Raw genomic sequence first — 19,999 nt, forward strand, 5'->3', positions numbered from 1 at the left:
GCTCACTAGGTTGTGGAACACAGCCAGAAATAACATACTGTTAACAGCAACCAGTAAGTTGTCAATCTCTCAAAACCTGTAGGATTTGGTGCATTATGGTTTTATGGTGTATAGATTGCAAACCCAATGGGTCAAAGGTTATTTGAGGTAAAACGCTTCACAAACACACAGTGGCACATGGGCGGTAATGATCATGGAAGCTGTCCAAACTTCAGCACAATCAAAGTGATTGAACTGATATTTTGGCAGCAGCCGAACACTATTGATCCAGCAGAGGAGCAGGACGAGTCTGATGGCCAGAACTTTAAAGCCTGAAAATAAAGATTTAAAATTTGGTTTTATATGCAAAATGTGAAAGCTAGGTAATGACAATGCAAAAGCACACACCTGCATGTTCCTGTACAGCGTTTTGGATGAACCGCACCTTCCTTGAGCGCAACCTGAAACCAGAGATGCTGGGATAGCTGTGAAGGGCCGGTCTTCTTTCCTCCTCCCTTTTCCTCTTCATTCACATAAACCAGGCAGGGACGAGGTGTCAGGGCATTAACATACAATGCTATTGTCCTTTTTTTTTTTTTTTACGTAGTACGTACTCGAGCAGCCAGGTACTTATAGACTCACAAGGTTAGTGAGATGAAAGACCTCGTGGCTCTTCTGCTGGATGCACTACTTTTTTTCTCTTTTCCCAGCCAAAGTTTAACTCTGAGAGTTGGAGAATCGTCCTGTGAGCTGCAAGCCATCTGAATTCAGAGCACAGTGGACTGTTGCCTTTTTGTGAGAAAAAGCATCGTTAAAAATTATTTTTGTTGGGAAAAAATCTACTACTTTTCTTGTGCCTGTGAAGAAAACTGTTTTTCAACTAAGGTATGTTTATCATTCTCATTATAAGGCGTAATTAAAAATCATCTAAAAATTATTTTACAATAAAAAAAAAATAATTATTGCTATTATATATATTTAAATAGCATATTCTGGAATTATGTATTGTGAAAAATTATGGTGTTGTGAAAAAGAAAATTGTTGAAATGATTGCTTCTTAAAATACAACTTTTCAACATATGCTTTATGCAAAAATAAAAATATATTTATATATATATATAAAACTAATATTTTGGCATTATGATATTGTGAAAAAAGAAAATCATTGAAATTAACCCTAACCCTTAAAATAAAACAAAAGATGCTTTATGCAAAAATTATTTATATAACTTTTATATACAAATTTTTTTCATAAAGCATCTTTGTAATAATATATTACTATATATTTATAATAATAATAAAGTATATGATTGAAATGATCGGTTCTTAAAATACAACTTGTCAAAAACCACTTAATGCAATATATTATTATATATATTAAATGAAATTATATCATTATATATATTAAAATCATACATATCTTTAAAAAAAATGGTAGAATCTGGAATTCTGCAATAGTTATTTTCCAAAAGTAGGTTCTTTTAAATATTCATTACTCAAACTTAAGGTTCACCTGTTTCTTTTAAAGTCTTAATTGAAAAGAAATAACATCAGAAACAAGAAAACAATCAAAGTCAATCTTCTGACGGTGAACTTGGATCAAAATCCAGTCTGAAGTCAAAAGCGAGATGAGAGTTCTCTCCCAGTTTATCTTGGTGTATTTTCGCGAGCGGCTGGGATCTGTCAGCGTGAGAAGGAGAGAGAGGGAGGGCAAACACAGGCGACACAAAAGCCAACATTATTCCCTCGTGGATCCGTGCTGCATCCAGCCATGAATGGAGTATTGAAAAACAGAATATTGGTGACTAGATTCATTTTCAGGCCTTCACAACTGCACCATTTTGTCTGCAGGCTCGCGTTAGAAAGTTCTCAGCGGCTAATTGGCTGCTCAATCTGAGCGTCAGGGTTTTAGCTCTTCAAATGCAAGCAGATCAGAAACTGCATGTGAATGGGCAGTGGATTTGTTTCTCGGCCGACGAGGAGGTGCTTTCTGTTGCTGTCGGATAGAGGTTTCGATTAAATTTGGGTTGCTTTATTTGCTCGTTGCGAGGTTTCTGACTTTTTGAGGCACCTAAAGAAGAGAAAAAATACAAATAAGATCTCTTACAATACAATTTTCCCTTTGAGCATTCATTTATGCAAACTGCTGGCTGAAGCGGTGTTATTTTGGTAGATACTTTTATAGTTTTATTAATATATTTAATTAGTCTGTTTTTGTTTTAATTTCAGTTAAAGTTTTAGTCATTATGTTGTGTTTTTGCCATTTTTATTTGTTTTAAATAAATTATTTTATTTTATTTCAGTTTTAGTTATTCTAGTACATCAAGTTCGCAACTAGAAATAAGTTGATTAATTTTTTAAATATTTTATTTCAGTTCAAGTTTATTAAATTTTGATGGGTTTAGTTTCAGTTACCTATAATAACCCTGGGCTGAAGCTCATGTTAATCTGATGTTAGTTCTCACCAGTTTTATTTTAGTATCATTGAGATTATAATGTTAATATTTTGAATTAGATTTTATTTTTACTTTTATGCTTTCATGTTAATTTTAGTTAAAGTTTTAGTAATTCTGTTGTGTATTTTTGTCATTTTTATTAGTTTTTGTCTTTTAAATAAATTATTTTTAATTTGGTTTTTAGTTATTTTACATCAACTTAAACTAAAGGAAATGAGAAATGTTGCCTTCGTTTTTGTTTTTTTCTTTTTCTTGTTACATTTTAGTTTAGGTAAAGTTTATTTGATTTTTTATTGGTTTAGTTTTAGTTTTAGTTAACTACAGTAACACTGGGCTCATGTTGATCTGATGGTTAGTGCTTACTAGTGTTATTTTAGTATCAAGACACTGTTATCATAGTTTCTGTTAAAATTTTTATTTCTATATTTTATACTTAGTTTTAATAATTTTGTTGTGTTTTTGTCATTTTTATTATTTTTATTTTGTTTCAAAAATGTCTATGTATATTTTTTTTATTGTATTTTATTTTTGTTTTAGCTATTTTCATACATCAAGTTAAACTAAAATGGCAAATGCTGCCTTGTAAACTAGCTGAAGTAACCCAGGTTCTCACAGACATAACCAGGCAACCAAGGCTAAACACTTTCCGTCCTGCCTTTCTGCCTCCACGATCTACCCCCCTTCTGCACCCGAGAGGTGCCCCAGCGGTGTCATCGGCTGCCTGAGCGTTCAGGACGGTCCCAGTGACAGATTCACAGGAAGCAGCGTTTAGCCGCTGACGATGGCGACCACAGACAGCAGAAATGTCTTTTTGTGCGCCCGAGGCCCGGAATGTTCACTATCTGCGCCGCGGAATATCATATTCTCCCCCAGAGCCGAGATCCTGAGCCCAATCCCACCATTTACACGCATTCCAGCGTAAGGTCAGGAGGGATTTGGGGAAAAACAACAAGAGAAAGAGGAAAAAGAAGTGTTGTGAACTTGCTGTGATATATACAAGAGATATAGAATGTGTTACGTTTATAAAACTGATAATAATAAAAACTTACTCCGAGATCCGAGATCCACATTCAGAGTCGTAAACCAGCTGAATTCAGTTTACACATCTACAAAAATCCGGTAATCAAGTTTAGATGGTCCAGGTCCTGTAAAAAATGAAAGTAAATATAAATATATAGTATTTTTTTAAATATTAGATATTTTATTAAAACAAAATATTAGATGCAAAATATTAGAAGAAATACTAGATGTATTGCTTAAATGAAAACGGAAATAAACATTTTGAAATATGTAAAAAATGACAAAAAAATATATATATTTAAAAATAAACTAAAATTGAAATGAAAACAAAAAAACAAATAATAATAAATTAAAATATGAATATAATATAATACTATATAAATACTATAATAATAACAACAACAATAATAATAATTCAAAATCTTAATAAAATATAATAGTATATAAATAACACTAAAATAACACTGATTTCTATCCACTCTACAGCTGCTTAAGTTTTTCTACAAAATTAAAAATCTCACATTTTCAGAATTATGATTACAGGTCCTCTGTACTGTCAGAAATGTTATTAAGGTCAGTGTTGTAACCATGAACATGCATTCTACTTTCTACATTAAAGTCAACATGAAATATTTGTAGTGCACTTAACAGTTGGTAATATAATGTATTTTCAACGCTATCTCACGACCAATTTGTACGTATTTTAAAAGGTGGCTAATTCACTCGTAGGATTTTGTACTATTTCTGTGACGGTTAAGTTTAGGGGCGGGGTTAGGTGTGGTCCTTCCTATGAATTCCTATGAATTTGTCACCTAGTAAAATATGTACGATTTTTCACCACCATGCCAAATATGTACAAATTGCCATGAGATCGGGTTGGTATTTCTGAGTGAAATATGATAAGAAAAAGTAGGCAGGACTTATATTGCATTCCAATTTCACATTTATTTTGTTCATGCATATCCTAGTAATCTAATGAATAACACGACCTTGCCTGCTAGCATCATGCTTTACTGTTTGAGCTACAGGAATTGATGCCATTAGCCGGAAAAGAAGGTTACATTACATAAAAGTTACATTATGAAGAAAGATTATGCAAACAAATGTTTTGCATTGAAATTATGTGCACAGACTGATCATTTTCCTATTAAGACCATGAATGTGAATTAGTTAAATTTTCATGTTGACTTTAAAGCCTGGTCTTTTTGCTTTCTGTGTAGGAGCTTGTGCTTTAAATGTGTGTTATGTGCATGTGTTTGAATCTTTATGTTTGTCCGGATCCAGAAAAATGGGTCAAACATGGACATGCACATCAATCTGAAAACATCCAAAAATGACTTTCACATGCAAAAATACATACAATGACTCTACACTAAAATGCATCCCTCATTTATACATAATCACATTCTACACCATCTCTGGAGCATAAAAACCTCTCTGGATAACATATTATCAGCAGGCACATGGTCACACAAACGATCGGCCTGCTCTCGTATATCAATACGTGTCTGTTCAGAACTGCCTGCAGGCTGAGCATTTGTTGCTGTTGATGTTGTGAGTGCATGTGTGTTTCTACATAACGTACTATGAGGAGAAGCTGTCCAATCACTGACCAGCAGACTCAGTTACTGTAATAACCTCGGCGCCTGGTGTCAGACAACTATAGTGAGAATAAGCAACACAGCAGAAGACAGAAAAAGAGCAAATTGCATGCAGATAAACGGATCTTGAGAGGTTAAAGCACTCACTGAAGGTGTTTGTATGTGCTGCAGGTGCCCAGCTGCATCTATTCTGTCATGAACAGTCAGCGTGTGTCAGACGGTGTGCGCAGATGCTGGAAATCTGCTGCCTGGATCCTCACCTGCCTGCTGGCATCGTTCTTACTGATCGCAGTCACCAGCTTCCTTCCAACCGGTGAGTCAGAGCTTGTTAGATATAAAGATATACGCTACCGGTCAAACGTTTGGAGTAATTTAGTCTCTTCTGCTCACCAAGGCTGCATTTAGTTATTTCCTTATCAAGGAAACATTAGATAAAAGTGACAATAAAAACATTTATAATGTTACAAAAGATTTATTTTTCAAATAAATGCTGTTCTTTTGAACTTTCTGATCATCAAAGAATCCTGAAAATTCAAATGTATCACAGTTTCCACAAAAATATTGAAGCTACTTTCAACTTAGATCATCAAAATAACTGTTTTTAATAACTGAGCACCAATAATAATTGATAATAACTGAACTGCAAATCAGCATATTAGAGTGATTTCTGATGGATTATGTGCCACTGAAAGCTGAAAAATTTTGCTTTGCATCACAGGAATAAATGACATTTTAACATATATTACATTGGAAAATAGTTATTTGAAATTGTAATAATATTTCACAATATTACTGTTGTTACTGTATTTTTGATCAAATAAATGCAGCCTTGGTGAGCAGAAGAGAATCTTTCAAAAGCATTAAAAACAAATCATATTTATTCCAAACATTTGTCTGGTATTGCATGATATAATACATCAGAGGTTCATATGAAACACTCCATTTAAAACTGCATTTAGCTAACAATATAATATAATATAATACAATACAATACATGTAGGTTTTATGAACACATACTGAAAAACTACATTGAATGGACTCACATCAAGTGTTTTATTACTTTACTAAGTGTTCCCAAAAAATAAAAAAAAATGCTAGGTTGTTTCAACCCAACTTTGGGTCTAATATGGATTAGCCCAACTGTTGGGTTAATTTTTGGTTAAGTTTTCAAATAAAAATTTTAATCCAACAATTGGGTTAGTCCATATTTGGCCAAAAATTGGGTTTGACCCAGCATTTTTTAGAGTGTGTGTATATATATATATATATATATATATATATATATATATCCCATACACGACCAAACCACACAGAACAACCTAGAAACAAAATATAAAAATCAAATTACAAATGCAGACCATTTAGAGGGCTCAATGGTCAAGGCTCCTTGTGGGAATTGAACCAGCAACCTTTCAGCTACCAAGCTTAAGTTTTAACCATAAAGTATTAAATCACAGTCTTGAAATATCTGCTTTAAAGGAACAATAATTGAAATAAAAGCCAACAGCCTCCAGGCTTAATAGATCCTGGTGGAACAAAATAATAAGAGCAATTTTTCAGGATGTAAAGCCTACAGCAGGAAATACTGTGTTCATCGCAAACCTGTGAAAAGGCAGCTGAACTAAAGACTTAACGACGACATGGACATCTGAGAAGATGCGTGTGTGTGTCAGAGCATTATGGGTGGTTTCCTCTACTGTAGACGACTCAACCGAACTCCCAGCAGATCAGTGACTTTCAATGAATCTTACAAGTGACGCAAACGCCAACAAAGATGTGAGATAATGTGTGTACAGTGTGTGTCATATTTAAGTTATTTGATGATGATGTTTATAATTGTGTTGATCTTTTCTCTGTGCAGAAGATATCAAACTCCAACAAAGATCAGTTTCCAGTAAGTATCATTTTAAACAAAACCTTTGCATTTCCTGTGACCTTTCATTAACAATGTCCTAGAAACCACACAAAACACCATAGCAACCACATAACAACATTCTAAAAACAACTCAGAACATCATAGCAACCATGAAGCAACATTCTAAATAACTTGCTACATTGTGTGGCGGCAAGCAATTTGAAAATGTACAATGTAAAAACGTATGTTTCCGCCACTGAATAAAAACATAAAAATAATAATAAATTATCGCAGCTTTGTATTTCAATTACAATTCAGACTTTGCTTCTGAATTGTTTCTGAGGCTGAATTGTGAGATATACACTCAGAATTGTGAGATAAAAAGTCGCAATTACCTTTTTTTTTTTCTCTCAGAAATGGGCTTCCATAGTGAATAAATGCATGTTTAAAAAAATAAAAAATTAAATAAAAAGAGAGAGATTTCTCAAAGTTGTAAATAAAACAAGACTGTTGACGGATATTTTACAAGAAAAAAATATTTCAGTTTTTCTACTTCAGAATGTAGTGTTTAAATGTGTTCTTCTTGTAATTAATCATGAAATTTACTAGCAATTTCTAACTAAAATTGTTTCTACACCCAGTTTTTTCCAACTGCATTTTTTATACAAATACTAAGCGTATATGTGTATTAACCCACACGTCTGAAGCGCTATAATTAGAGCGACTAACATTTCAGCGACATACACATTAATAAGAAGGAGGAGAAGGCTGTGAATTGACCTGAATGGGATGTGTTGGGGAAAAAAAGCCTATTTTCTGCTGTCTTTGTCAGGCGCTGAAATCGAGCACCATTGATTCACAGTTTGATACAAAAGCTTGTATAGGCACTAACATTAGCTGTCTCAATACTGCTACAAAACACAGGACAAAGAGACCCGGTGAAAGTGTGCCTGAGGAGGGAAGGGAAGGGAAGGTCAGCGCTTTGTGAAAAACACCACAATGTTCTGAACAAACACAAACATACTCAGCTAGGCAACAGGTCTAGCAAAACATGCCATAAAATGTTGCTTTATAAATATATTAAATATATAAGAGTACATAGACTTCAATGAAAGCAGGACTGGAGTTGACCATACAGTCACAGAGAAACAGTGCACTCAAATACATGTCTTATTCATTTATTTGTATTTATTATTCATTTCTCAAAAGTTTTGGGTTCGGTAAGATTTTTAAAAATGTTTTTGAAGGAATACTCTAATGCTCACCAAGACTACACTCATTTTTTTGATCAAAAATACAGTAGAAAATATTATCTAACATTATTAAATTTTAAAATAACAGTTTAAATAAAAATAAAAAAATCCTAATAATGTAACAGTCACCTTTGATCAATTTAATGTGTCCTTGCTGATTGAAAGTATTAATTTCTTTCAAATAATAATAATAATAATAATAATGAATCTTACTGATCCTAAACTTTGAATGGTAGTATACAGTATAAATCTTAATAAATAAATATATATATATATATAAAATGTTCATATCTTTTTCAAATAAAAAATATATATTTTTAATATATATATATATATATATATACACACACACGCACGCACACACACACACACACACACACACATATATATATATATATATATAAATCACAAAAAAATTAAACATGGTACACAATGAAACTACGAAAAACTAACTACAATTTTTTTTTATAGATTGTGCACTATTTCTACACATAATATTTCTAAAACGTATCTAAAATAAGTGACTCATTAATGTGTCTCAGAGGTCTAGACTGGTAACAAGCAGAATTACTGCTAATATTTTCACTATATTTGAGATTCGATATCCACTGTCTGAATTTGCTGAATCTGATCAGATTCACAGCACACATCTCACTATCTGATCTTGCATTACGAGAGGTGTGTAATATTGTGCCATACATCTGTTCTGCGGTGAGTCCGTCTGTATCCTAGCCTGAGCTGAATTCACAGTCTTCCTGTTTCACCAGTCTAAAATTACAGGAAAATAGATGTAGTAGATATAGAGGGCTGCAGCTCTGGAGGGCCAAGAACCTCCTTTCAACAAATAATTTGACCACAATCGTTGTTTGCTCTCTCTCTGACTTTCTCTCCTGTTTTTTTTTTCTCAGCCACCAACACAAATGCCCCAGTGACAACACGGCCTCAAGGTGAGCGTCTTAGCAATTCACTTTCTCACCCTTTCTTACATCTTTGTATGAGAACACACCCTTTTAAGAAAAGATAAGTTTGCCGTCGCCCATTGGCAGGATCACCGGATCGCAGCAGGAAAGGATCATAATTGCCTCTGAGGCACAAGAAAAAAGACTCGCTCAGTTTACACAATCCCTTCTCCACCGCTATGCCATGTCCTCGCTCTCGCTCTCTTTTTGGAGTCATATGTCATATTTAGACTTATTATTGTGCGTTAAGTTGAAGGGGATTAGAGACATTCTTACAGGCTTCATTATGTCATTATATTTGAGCCGTGCAGCTCTGCATTTCAACTTGTGTTATTCAGAAACCAGCAGTTTTCATATGCACTAGACCAGGACCAAAAAGTCATAAAAGACTTTTCTTCAGACATAATTAACTTTTTTTTGAACATGCAACATGTCTTGTTTGGATATTATACCATGGTAATACCATTTTATGGATGTATAATAGCAATATCAGGATATTCTTTGAAATATAATGTAAATATAAATATATTGAACTATGCAATTTATTTTTATTCCTTTTTTGAATTCTTTAAAGTAAATTGGAGCACCATGTATTTACCGTGGTACATGTATAAATTCACCATTCAGTACCATGGTACTGACACAGTTCAAAGAGAATAAAATACATGCAAAAATAAAGACATTCTATTAATCTTATTACTCAGTTAAGGTGCAAAATAATTTCCTAAAGTCAAAAAAAAAAAACATGAGTTTTCTACAGGCACAGCTCAAAAACATACTAGAGAGTTATAATAGTTAACTTAAACTAAAACCTGTTACTTTTTATGTACCATACTCTGATGTGCTAAATAAAAATAAAAACTATAATAAAAATTATACAGATATGTTTTTTTAATAAATAAAAATAGCAAAAACACAATAAAATTATTAAAACTTTAAAATTAAAATTCAAACAGAAAATATACATAAAATGTATACTAATTTATACTAAAATGTATACTACTAACTAAATATAAATAAAAACTAATTCAACATATTAATAAAAACTATAATAGTATCTCAATTATACTAAAACTACACTGAAACATACATGTGCAAAACAACAAATTACTGAATCAAACTATAAAATATATAAATATAAAAAAAAATAATATAAATAAAATAATAGATATATAATACAATTTTAGATAGCTGCCAAGAAAACATGCTTTCATTGAGTTTAACTGGATGTACTAAAACGACTAAAACTAGAACTGAAATAAAAATTAATTAAAAAAATACAGAGACATGTTTAAAAACGAATAAAAATGACAAAACCACACAAATAAATATCTAAAACTTTAACTAAAATGAAAATGAAAATGGAAAATGCAAAAATAAAAGCTAATTACAAATATTTATAAGAACTATAATATTTTCATTTAGTTTAACTTGATGCACTAAAATAACTAAAACAACAACAACAACAATAATAATAATAATAATAATATATATCTGTTTAAAATTTTTTTTTGTAAAACTAACTAAAATGAAACTGAAAATGAAAAATAAGAAAAAGCTAATTAAAATTATTAATAAAAACTATAATATTATATCAATTATACCAAAATAACACTGAAACATACATGTACCCTGCATGTTCTAGTAATTACCAGGGTTATTATAGATAATTAAAACTAAAACCATAAAAAATACTGAATGAAACTGAAATAAAAGATCAAACTTAAACTTAACATTTATGATTTTCATTTAGTTTAACTTGATGCACTAAAATAACTAAAACAACAACAACAACAATAATAATAATAATAATAATATATATATTTGTTTAAAAAAGTTTTTTTGTAAAACTAACTAAAATGAAAATGAAAATGAAAAATATGAAAATAAAAGCTAATTACAATTATTAATAAAAACTATAATAGTGTCTCAGTAATATTAAAAGTAATGACCTGCTCTTCCTGGTCTCCAGTGCGGCTGGTGAACGGCAGGAACCCGTGCGAGGGCCGTGTGGAGGTGCTTCATAACGGCATGTGGGGGACGGTGTGCGATGACGACTGGGACATGGTGGACTCGAACGTGGTGTGCCGGCAGCTGGACTGCGGTGTGGCCGTGGCTGTGGGGAGCAGCTCCAAGTTCGGCCAGGGCTCCGGTCCCATCCTGCTGGACAACGTGGACTGTAAAGGAGGAGAGATGAACCTGAGTCAGTGTAGGAATCAGGGATGGGGCGTCCATAACTGCTACCACTATGAAGACGTGGCCGTCACCTGTAAAGGTACGTGGAGTGAGTTTTTGCCATTAAAACTTCAACTTGACATTTCAACTTGACAAGTGCTTAAAACTGATTTCTTTGCATGGGTTCAAGTAATTATTAATTTATGTGAGATCATTAATTGTTCGTTTCTCACAGGCATTAATGTCATCGAACCTCGAGGCCTGGAGCCCACCACACCGTCCCGTCTGATCTCTGCTTTAAGTAAGTTGCACAGTTTATTCGGCCCTTTTTTTTACTTTTACATGAGGATATCAACTTGAAGTTCATTTTTGTGTTTTATATAAACATATATAAACTAGTGCTGTCAACCGATTAATCGCGATTAATCGCATCTAAAATAAAAGTTTTTGCTTGCATATTATATGTGTGTTCTGTGTATATTTATTATGTATATATAAATAAATACACACACACACATACAGTACATATTTTGAAAATATTTACATGTATTCACGTCTATATTTATATTCATATAATTTATATTATAAATAAATATATTTAATATATAAACATAATATATTTTCTGAAATATATACATGCATGTGTGTGTATTTATATATGCATAATAAATATACATAGCACACATACATATATTCTGTAAACAAAAACTTTTATTTTGGATGCGATTAATCACAATTAATCGTTTGACAGCACTAATATAAACATTAAAATTATGAAATGTTAGTATCATCAAACTAATTTGATTAAACAAGATGGAATATTTTACAGAGACACAAAACACCACAGAATTCATCTGATACTTATGTTGCTTGTACTGTTGATTTCCCTCCAAAATTATGTCACTTCCTGGAGGAGGAGGATGTCATTCATAGGAAACTGTATTTTGTATTTTGGGATTTTGCGAGTTATATTATAAGGACATTTGATAATAAATGAAAACCATGTTTGATTGAAACATTTTCAATCGAAGGAAAGGAAAGCAATTTATGTCTTTATAGGTTGTGGAATTTAAATTTCACCCATATATATTAACTTTATTGTGATATTGATTAAAACTAAACTAATATGATCTCCATCTTTGAATTTAAACATTTTACTAATTTATTATATGTATTACACTGAATACATTTTGTGTTTTGTAATTGTAATAATTCAATTTTAATTTAGTAATGAAATAATAATAATTAAATGTAATAATAACTAAATTCAATGATAATAATAACATTTAAATTTGAATACATTTTAATATTTTATTCAATATATTAAGACATGCATGATGTACTGCATAGTGAATGACCCAAAATATTAGGGCCTCTATTTGTTAATATGTGACACAAAAATCCTGAATCAAAATCATTGCACAGTGTCTCATTATAATTAGTGTTATATTAATAACACTGAGAGTTAGCTTCTAATTTTTATATTCTTTTCATTTTAATTCTAGTTCAAGTTCTAGTAGTTTTGGGCATTTCTATTATTTTTTAATGTCTATATAGATTTGATTATTTTTATTTTATTTTTTGTGCTCCAGCTATTTTAGTACATTAAGTTTATTTTATTTTATAATTTATTTTATTATTTTGTTTCGTTTTATTTCAGTTAACGTTTATTTTATAGCATTTACTGAGTAAAAAATTTTTTTTTTTTTAAATAATACATTCATTTTTTTAAATATATATAATATATATATTTAATATGGTTTTATTTTTTGTTTTAAATTTGGTTAACTATAATTACCCTGCTTATAATTTATCCCAAATGAAAAGTGCAGTGATGAACTACTGTAAAGATCACATCAAAACTTCTTCTGAAGGATCACGTTCATCCTGTCTTTGTTTCTCATATCCTCTTTCAGTCATGAGAGGCAGCCACCCATATCTAGTTCAGAGATTATGACAGCTAAAGAAAGTAACATAGCCTTATGGGAATTTGTTTGGGGAATTTAATGGCATTTTCACAGCATGGAATCACCGTTGAGGTATTGTTCCTCTGGCAATACAAGACTGGCTTTGTGTCCATGTGGTGGCGTCGCTCAATAAACCAATACGAGGCACATCAGTGTGCGTTTGCTTGAAACCGTAGCCCTCCGTTTGCATCATATTCAATGCCAAGTTAAACTCAGCAGAATAATATTACAGATTATCTGGCCCACACCCTCTATGGAGCAATCTATATGATTTCTAGGAGCAAAGTGTAGATAATTGTGGACTAGGGTTTCTGTTGGACAAACAATAGGGGTTTCACAATGATTTCATAATGTTTCTGGAAAAAATTCTTACATAATAGATAAAAGTACAGTGAATATAGGCATCTCCAAGATCTCTAAATGATCAAAACTTTGTTGAAAAACCTGCTGCACACAATCTACTCCATGCCTTCTGTCGTCTGATTGATAGTAATAAAAGGTCCTTTAATATAATTGTACAAACATCCACCTTCAGCTCGTGATTTTTGCTGTCAAATCTTTACTGATTTTCATAAAGTAAATGTCAGAATAACTGTACAGTAGTCATATTTACAGATGAACACTTACTGGACTGAAGCAGCTCAGCTTTACTTGATTCTCCATCAATCATGTTTTAGAGTCTCAAATCTGATCCTCATGATCTTTTGAGGAGCGTTTGTTTCCAGCAGCTTTACTTTCACTGTTCCTCAGCGGAGGAATGATCTTCACAAGCCTCCAGAACATCTCACATCTTCTGAGGAGCCTTTATTTCTTCAGCTCTCAATCATGTTCTCATCATTTCAATCTCATCTTACTGAGACATATTACTGGAGAAATAGAGCGACTGCTGATAAATCATTTTATGGAAGTATCTGCTGTAATGTTATAAAGATCTCAATGATTTACATCATTGCATCAGAATTTCATCTTACTTGTTGAAGCATGAATTCTTACTTCAAAACAAGAATACAACTTTTCTCATTATTTTTGTTTTCCAAGATGATGTATTTTGAGAGCAACACATCTATCCTGCATTAGAAAGCAACAGCAGTAAATATTCCAGAGGTATTTGGTGATGAAAAAATGTCAAAAAAATCAATTAATTATTTAATTAAGTAACCCCTTAACTGTCACCGTCCCACCTGTGGGACGCTTGGCGCTCTTTTTGTTGTTGTCCTTTTTCTCTATCAAATCTTTTAGTAATCATCATAAATTATATATCGTTTGAAAGCTAAGAAGCCCAAGATTCATCCTTTTTGAAATCGGATATTGCGCTACCATAGAAATGGTACTTTAAAATCTTTAGGCGGTCTCCTCCCCCTTAGTGGGTGGTGTCAAGTGTCATATTACAAAATGAATTACGCTCTTTTAGAATCAAACCTTTTTATAATCTTGACAAAAAACATATCATTGGAAAGGTCTGAGTCTCAGGATTTTGAGATATAAGTAATATTGACAGAGAAATCTAGACATTTGTGACGGAATAATGCATTAAAAAAAATTAAATGGAGTTTGGATGGCACCCGGTGGCTGTTTGTGGTATAACGCCCTAAATAAAATCTCACAGGAACCTCAATTTTTTTCATATCAACTTCAAATTTGGAACATAACTTATTTAGACATAAGGCTTTCATTTTAAACCAATTTTAGAGTAAAACCTGTTATGTAAAATATTTATAATAAATAAAATTAATATAGTGCATTTTATTTACAGTACATTTAAACTTCTATAACTTTTTGATACTTTTTAATACATTTCTAATTAATTCTATATAAAATTCTAAAAAATTCTAATAATCTACTTTTCTTCTTCTTTAAAAAGAGACCAACCTTAGGTCTGTATTCCAAAGTGTTAATAAATTACAACAATTTAAGTTTGGATAGTGCACTTTCATGCCTATTTTAAAAAATGGGGGATGACAGTTAATACATTTCTATTATATATATAGGCCTATATTATAAATTTATATATAATAGAAATGTTAAAAATTACTTTGAAAGAGCTGTCCACGCTCATATGTGACCCTGGAGCACAAAAGCGGTCTTAAGTCGCTGGGGTATATTTGTAGCAATAGCCAAAAATACATTGTATGGGTCAAAATTATTGATTTTTCTTTTATGCCAAAAATCATTAGGATATTAAGTAAAGATCATGTTCCATGAAGATATTTTGTAAATTTCCTACTGTAAATATATCAAAACTTAATTTTTGATTAGTAATATGCATTGCTAAGAACTTCATTTGGACAACTTTAAAGATGATTTTCTCAATATTTTGATTTTTTTTGCACCCTCAGATTCCAGATCTTCAAATATTGTCCAATCCTAACAAACCATACATCAATGGAAAGCTTATTTATTCAGCTTTCAGATGATGTATAAATCTCAGTTTCGACCCTTATGACTGGTTTTGTGGTCCAGGGTCACATATACGGTTGTTCCTAAACCCATGTCTGACCGTCCTGTGCTTTAGGAGATGGAGCTGTACGTTTGGCGGGGACAGGGGACCGCTGTCAGGGCCGGGTGGAGATCTACTATCAGGGCAGCTGGGGAACGGTGTGCGATGATGATTGGAGCATGGTGGATGCCGCAGTCGTGTGTCAACAAATCGGCTGCGGACAAGCTGTCGGCGCACCTTCAAATTCCTACTTCGGCTACGGCACGGGACGGATTTTGCTGGATAACGTGAATTGTAACGGGCAGGAGGGAAGCCTGGCCACCTGTTACAGCCTCGGCTGGGGAGTTCACAATTGCGGCCACCATGAGGACGCCGGTGTCATCTGCTCAGGTGGGCTTCTTTCTCCTCTTCCTTATTTCACAAAGTAAACTATTTTCTGTGAATGTGCAAGACTTCTGATTCTTCAGTCACTATAGGTAAATAACTACAGGAAAAATACTTGCTAAAAACCAGTGCTTATGAATACAATAATAATATAAAATAATATGATTTTATATATACCAGTTTGCAATATCAAGCAGCATAACTGGCTGTACAGCTAAAATGACTGGAAGTGTGTGGAAGCCTCACACATTCAAGTTACAGATGTCCACACTGCTTTTACATTAAAAATAAGATGGATCATCAGATCAACTCACAAAACTTGCACATGAAATGCACATTTTCTGTTGAACTAAGCCATATTCAGATGAACTAATGTACTAAGCGGGGTTCAACAGAAATGCTTATATTTTGCAATTTTTTCATTATTTTTTTTTTATTGCATTTGCAATTTTATTTAGCACTTTTTATTAGACAGTCAGATATAGTGATTTTATTTGACAGTTTTTCATAATTTTTGCAATTTTATTTGGACTTTTTTCATTATTTTTGCAATTTTATTTTGCATTTTTCCCCCCATTATTTTTGCTATTTTATTTAGTCCTTTTTTCAATATTTTTGCTCTTTTATTTTGCACTTCCCCCCATTATTTTTTAATTCTTTTTGCAAATTTCTTTAGCATTGTTTATTAGAAGATATAGATGGATAGATAGATAGATAGATAGATAGATAGATAGATAGATAGATAGATAGATGATACTGAGATTGTCATTGGATGCTTGGATAACGGGCTGTTTGAAAGCACTAGCAAAATGTCTTTCTTTGGCAGGTTTTCCATCGTTTTTGCAATTTTATTTTGTCATTTTTAGCTTCTTTTTTTTTATAGCATTTTTGTCCCATAATTATATGGTCAGCATAATTGTTTGAATTGTCACAAAATATACAAGGATTTTTGTTGTTGTTGTTTACATTTACTAATTTAGTACAGGATTTTTTTTATGTAAAACTTTATTTTTACATAAAAAACAACTGATTTTCAGTGTGATCTCAGACTTTCAGACCTGACTGTATGCAAATATTCATTAATACTGTATTCCTAGGATTGCAGATCTAACTCTCTCTCATATTTCAGGTGCCAGTTCCACCGTGGTCCCGGTTATCAACACAGAGACTATAGGCAGAGAGTTCATCGTTCCTGAAAGCACAGCAGGTATAAACACTGCCTATACTGTACGTAGGGCCTGTAACTTCACCTGTTATTTTCAATAATGCACGGTTGAATTAATAGCCAATTCATTGTTATTAACTGCTGTGCCTGGCCATCTGACCATCTGTCACACACTGCCTGCTAACAGGACCTTCCTGAATAATAAGCCCCTTAAAGCACCAGCAGATGGCGTCCTTTCAAAACATCACTGAGCACAAATATTTTGTCTGATTTCTTCTTTTTTCATCACATTTTTCTCTGTTTTCTTCAGTGACAGAAACGCCAGCAGCAGTAAGCCTTGTAACGGCAACTGTGACGGTCACTACAGCCTCAACAACGAAAGGTAGCAAAGACACAAATATCTCATAAAGCATCCAATGACAATCTCAGTATCTATCTATCTATCTATCTATCTATCTATCTATCTAATCTAAAAATAAATAAATAAACAAATAAATATGTATTAGATATATGATATAGTGAGAGATTGGATGGACATTTTACAATATATTCACACAGAAAACAGCTATTTGAAATTATAATAATTTTTCAAAATATTACTGTATTTGTGATCAAACAAATGCAGCCTTGGTGAGCAGAAGAGACCGTTTCAAAAACATTTTTAAAAATCTTACCGACCCCACACATTTGAACAGTATTTGAACAGCAGTGTATGTTTTCTCAGTTATCTGCTGTCTCTCTCTAACCCTCTTCATCCATGGCTCTTTCAGAGAAGCCGAGCATCCGTTTAGTGAATGGCCTCAACAGCTGTCAGGGCCGAGTGGAAATCCTCTACTTCACCGTCTGGGGAACGGTCTGTGATGATGACTGGGATATGAACAACGCTCAGGTGGTCTGCAGACAGATGGGATGCGGGCCGGCTATCGCAGCCAAACCTCTGGCCCACTTCGGCTACGGCTCCGGTCCCATACTGCTGGATAACATCGACTGCAGTGGCAGTGAGCAAAAGCTGTCCGACTGCTTCAATCTGGGCTGGGGACAGCATAACTGCGGCCATTACGAAGACGCTGGGGTCATCTGTGAGCGTAAGAGAAATATGACATACATTATAGTCAAGATCACATCGAAATGAATAGTTTTGAAAAAAGCCATGCATTTTACATTCATATACAATGTGCATACTTATTCATATACATGAACTCATTGATATGTAGAGGAACTATTATTCCAAGAATTTCATATAAATTAGTTTAAATGAAAATAAACTGAAATCCATACATGTATAGCTGTATTTCACAGAAACATGTTCGGGGCACATTTCACCGCAAAAAAAACTACTTTTTGGCAAAAAATTCACATTTAGGTAATATACTGTAGTACAACTATTTGTTTATCAGGTTAAATACAGAATGATATAAAGTGTAAATATAAAAATATAAGGTATAAATATTTTGTATATACACACACTGCCGTTCAAAAGTTAAAAAGAACAGCATTTATTCAAAATAGAAATCTTTTCTAACAATAGAAGTCTTTACTATCATTTTTTAAAATCAATTTAACACATCCTTGCTGTTGCTTAAAAAAAATATTAAGCAACAACATTGATAATAATCAATGTTTTCAACATTGATAATTCAGCATTAGAATGATTTCTGAAGATCATGTGACACTGAAGACTGGAGTAATGATGCTGAAAATTCAGCTTTGCATCACAGGAATACATTATATTTTAAAGTATATTAAAATAGAAAACTTATTTTAAATTGTTATAATATTTAAAATTATTAAATTTTTTTCCCTGCATTTTTGATCAAATAAATCCAGCCTTGATGAGCAGAAGAAACTTCTTTAAAAAAAACATTAAGAATCTTTAAATAATTTAAATACAGTGTAGAAGTATATTACAGTATAGAAACGTATAATTATATAATTAATATAAATTGTATATGTGTGTGTGTGTATGACTGGTTTGATGAGATACACAGATAGATAAGACTTGTATGTGCTGTCAATCCTTCATTCATGAAATTCATGCAGTCATTCACAACACCACCATTTATTCACTATGAAAGAACACACACACACACACACACAATCCTCACTGCAACACAATCCTCACTGCAACACAATGTTCTGCTGAACTAAGTCAAGTCTCCAGGGCAGTTTTTCCTCTGGCACGCTTCCTCTTTTACACACACACACACACACACACACACACACACACACTTCCTCTTTTACACACACACACACATACACACACACACACACACACACACACACTGTCTGGTCAGCTATCCTTGTGGGGACTCTCCATAGGCATACTGGTTTTTATACTGTACAAACTGTATTTTCTATCGCCCTACACCAACCCTAATCCTAATCCTACCCCTCACAGGAAGCTTTCTGCATTTTTACTTTCTCAAAAAAACTAATTCTGTATGATTTATAAGCTTTTGTACCCATGGGGACCTCAATTTAGGTCCCCACCGTGACACAAGTCCCCATGAGTCTGTGTGTATTCAGGTTTAAGTCCCCACCAGGATATATAAACCTGTACACACACACACACACACACACACACACACACACACACACACACACACAATCCTCACTGCAACACAATCCTCACTGCAACACAATGTTCTGCTGAACTAAGTCAAGTCTCCAGGGCAGTTTTTCCTCTGGCACGCTTCCTCTTTTACACACACACACACACACACACACACACACACACACACATACTCT

General features: G+C 32.9%; 1 protein-coding gene across 1 annotated transcript in view; it reads left to right on the plus strand.

Annotated features, from left to right (window-relative positions):
• The first annotated feature begins 817 nt into the window (after positions 1 to 817).
• LOC107654297 (scavenger receptor cysteine-rich domain-containing group B protein-like) overlaps positions 818 to 19,999 on the plus strand; it is a 22,544-nt gene continuing 3,362 nt past the window's right edge. Inside the window, exons 1-10 of the mRNA XM_016441321.1 lie at positions 818 to 864; positions 5,228 to 5,369; positions 6,918 to 6,950; positions 9,073 to 9,111; positions 11,096 to 11,398; positions 11,534 to 11,599; positions 15,778 to 16,092; positions 17,216 to 17,293; positions 17,562 to 17,633; positions 18,022 to 18,336. Of these exons, the coding sequence (XP_016296807.1) occupies positions 5,252 to 5,369; positions 6,918 to 6,950; positions 9,073 to 9,111; positions 11,096 to 11,398; positions 11,534 to 11,599; positions 15,778 to 16,092; positions 17,216 to 17,293; positions 17,562 to 17,633; positions 18,022 to 18,336 (1,339 nt within the window). The 5' untranslated portion in view covers positions 818 to 864; positions 5,228 to 5,251. The remainder of the gene's footprint in view (positions 865 to 5,227; positions 5,370 to 6,917; positions 6,951 to 9,072; positions 9,112 to 11,095; positions 11,399 to 11,533; positions 11,600 to 15,777; positions 16,093 to 17,215; positions 17,294 to 17,561; positions 17,634 to 18,021; positions 18,337 to 19,999) is intronic.

Source organism: Sinocyclocheilus anshuiensis, unplaced genomic scaffold, assembly GCF_001515605.1.
Source record: "Sinocyclocheilus anshuiensis isolate Anshui unplaced genomic scaffold, SAMN03320099.WGS_v1.1 scaffold163, whole genome shotgun sequence".
NCBI classification, from domain to species: domain Eukaryota; kingdom Metazoa; phylum Chordata; class Actinopteri; order Cypriniformes; family Cyprinidae; genus Sinocyclocheilus; species Sinocyclocheilus anshuiensis.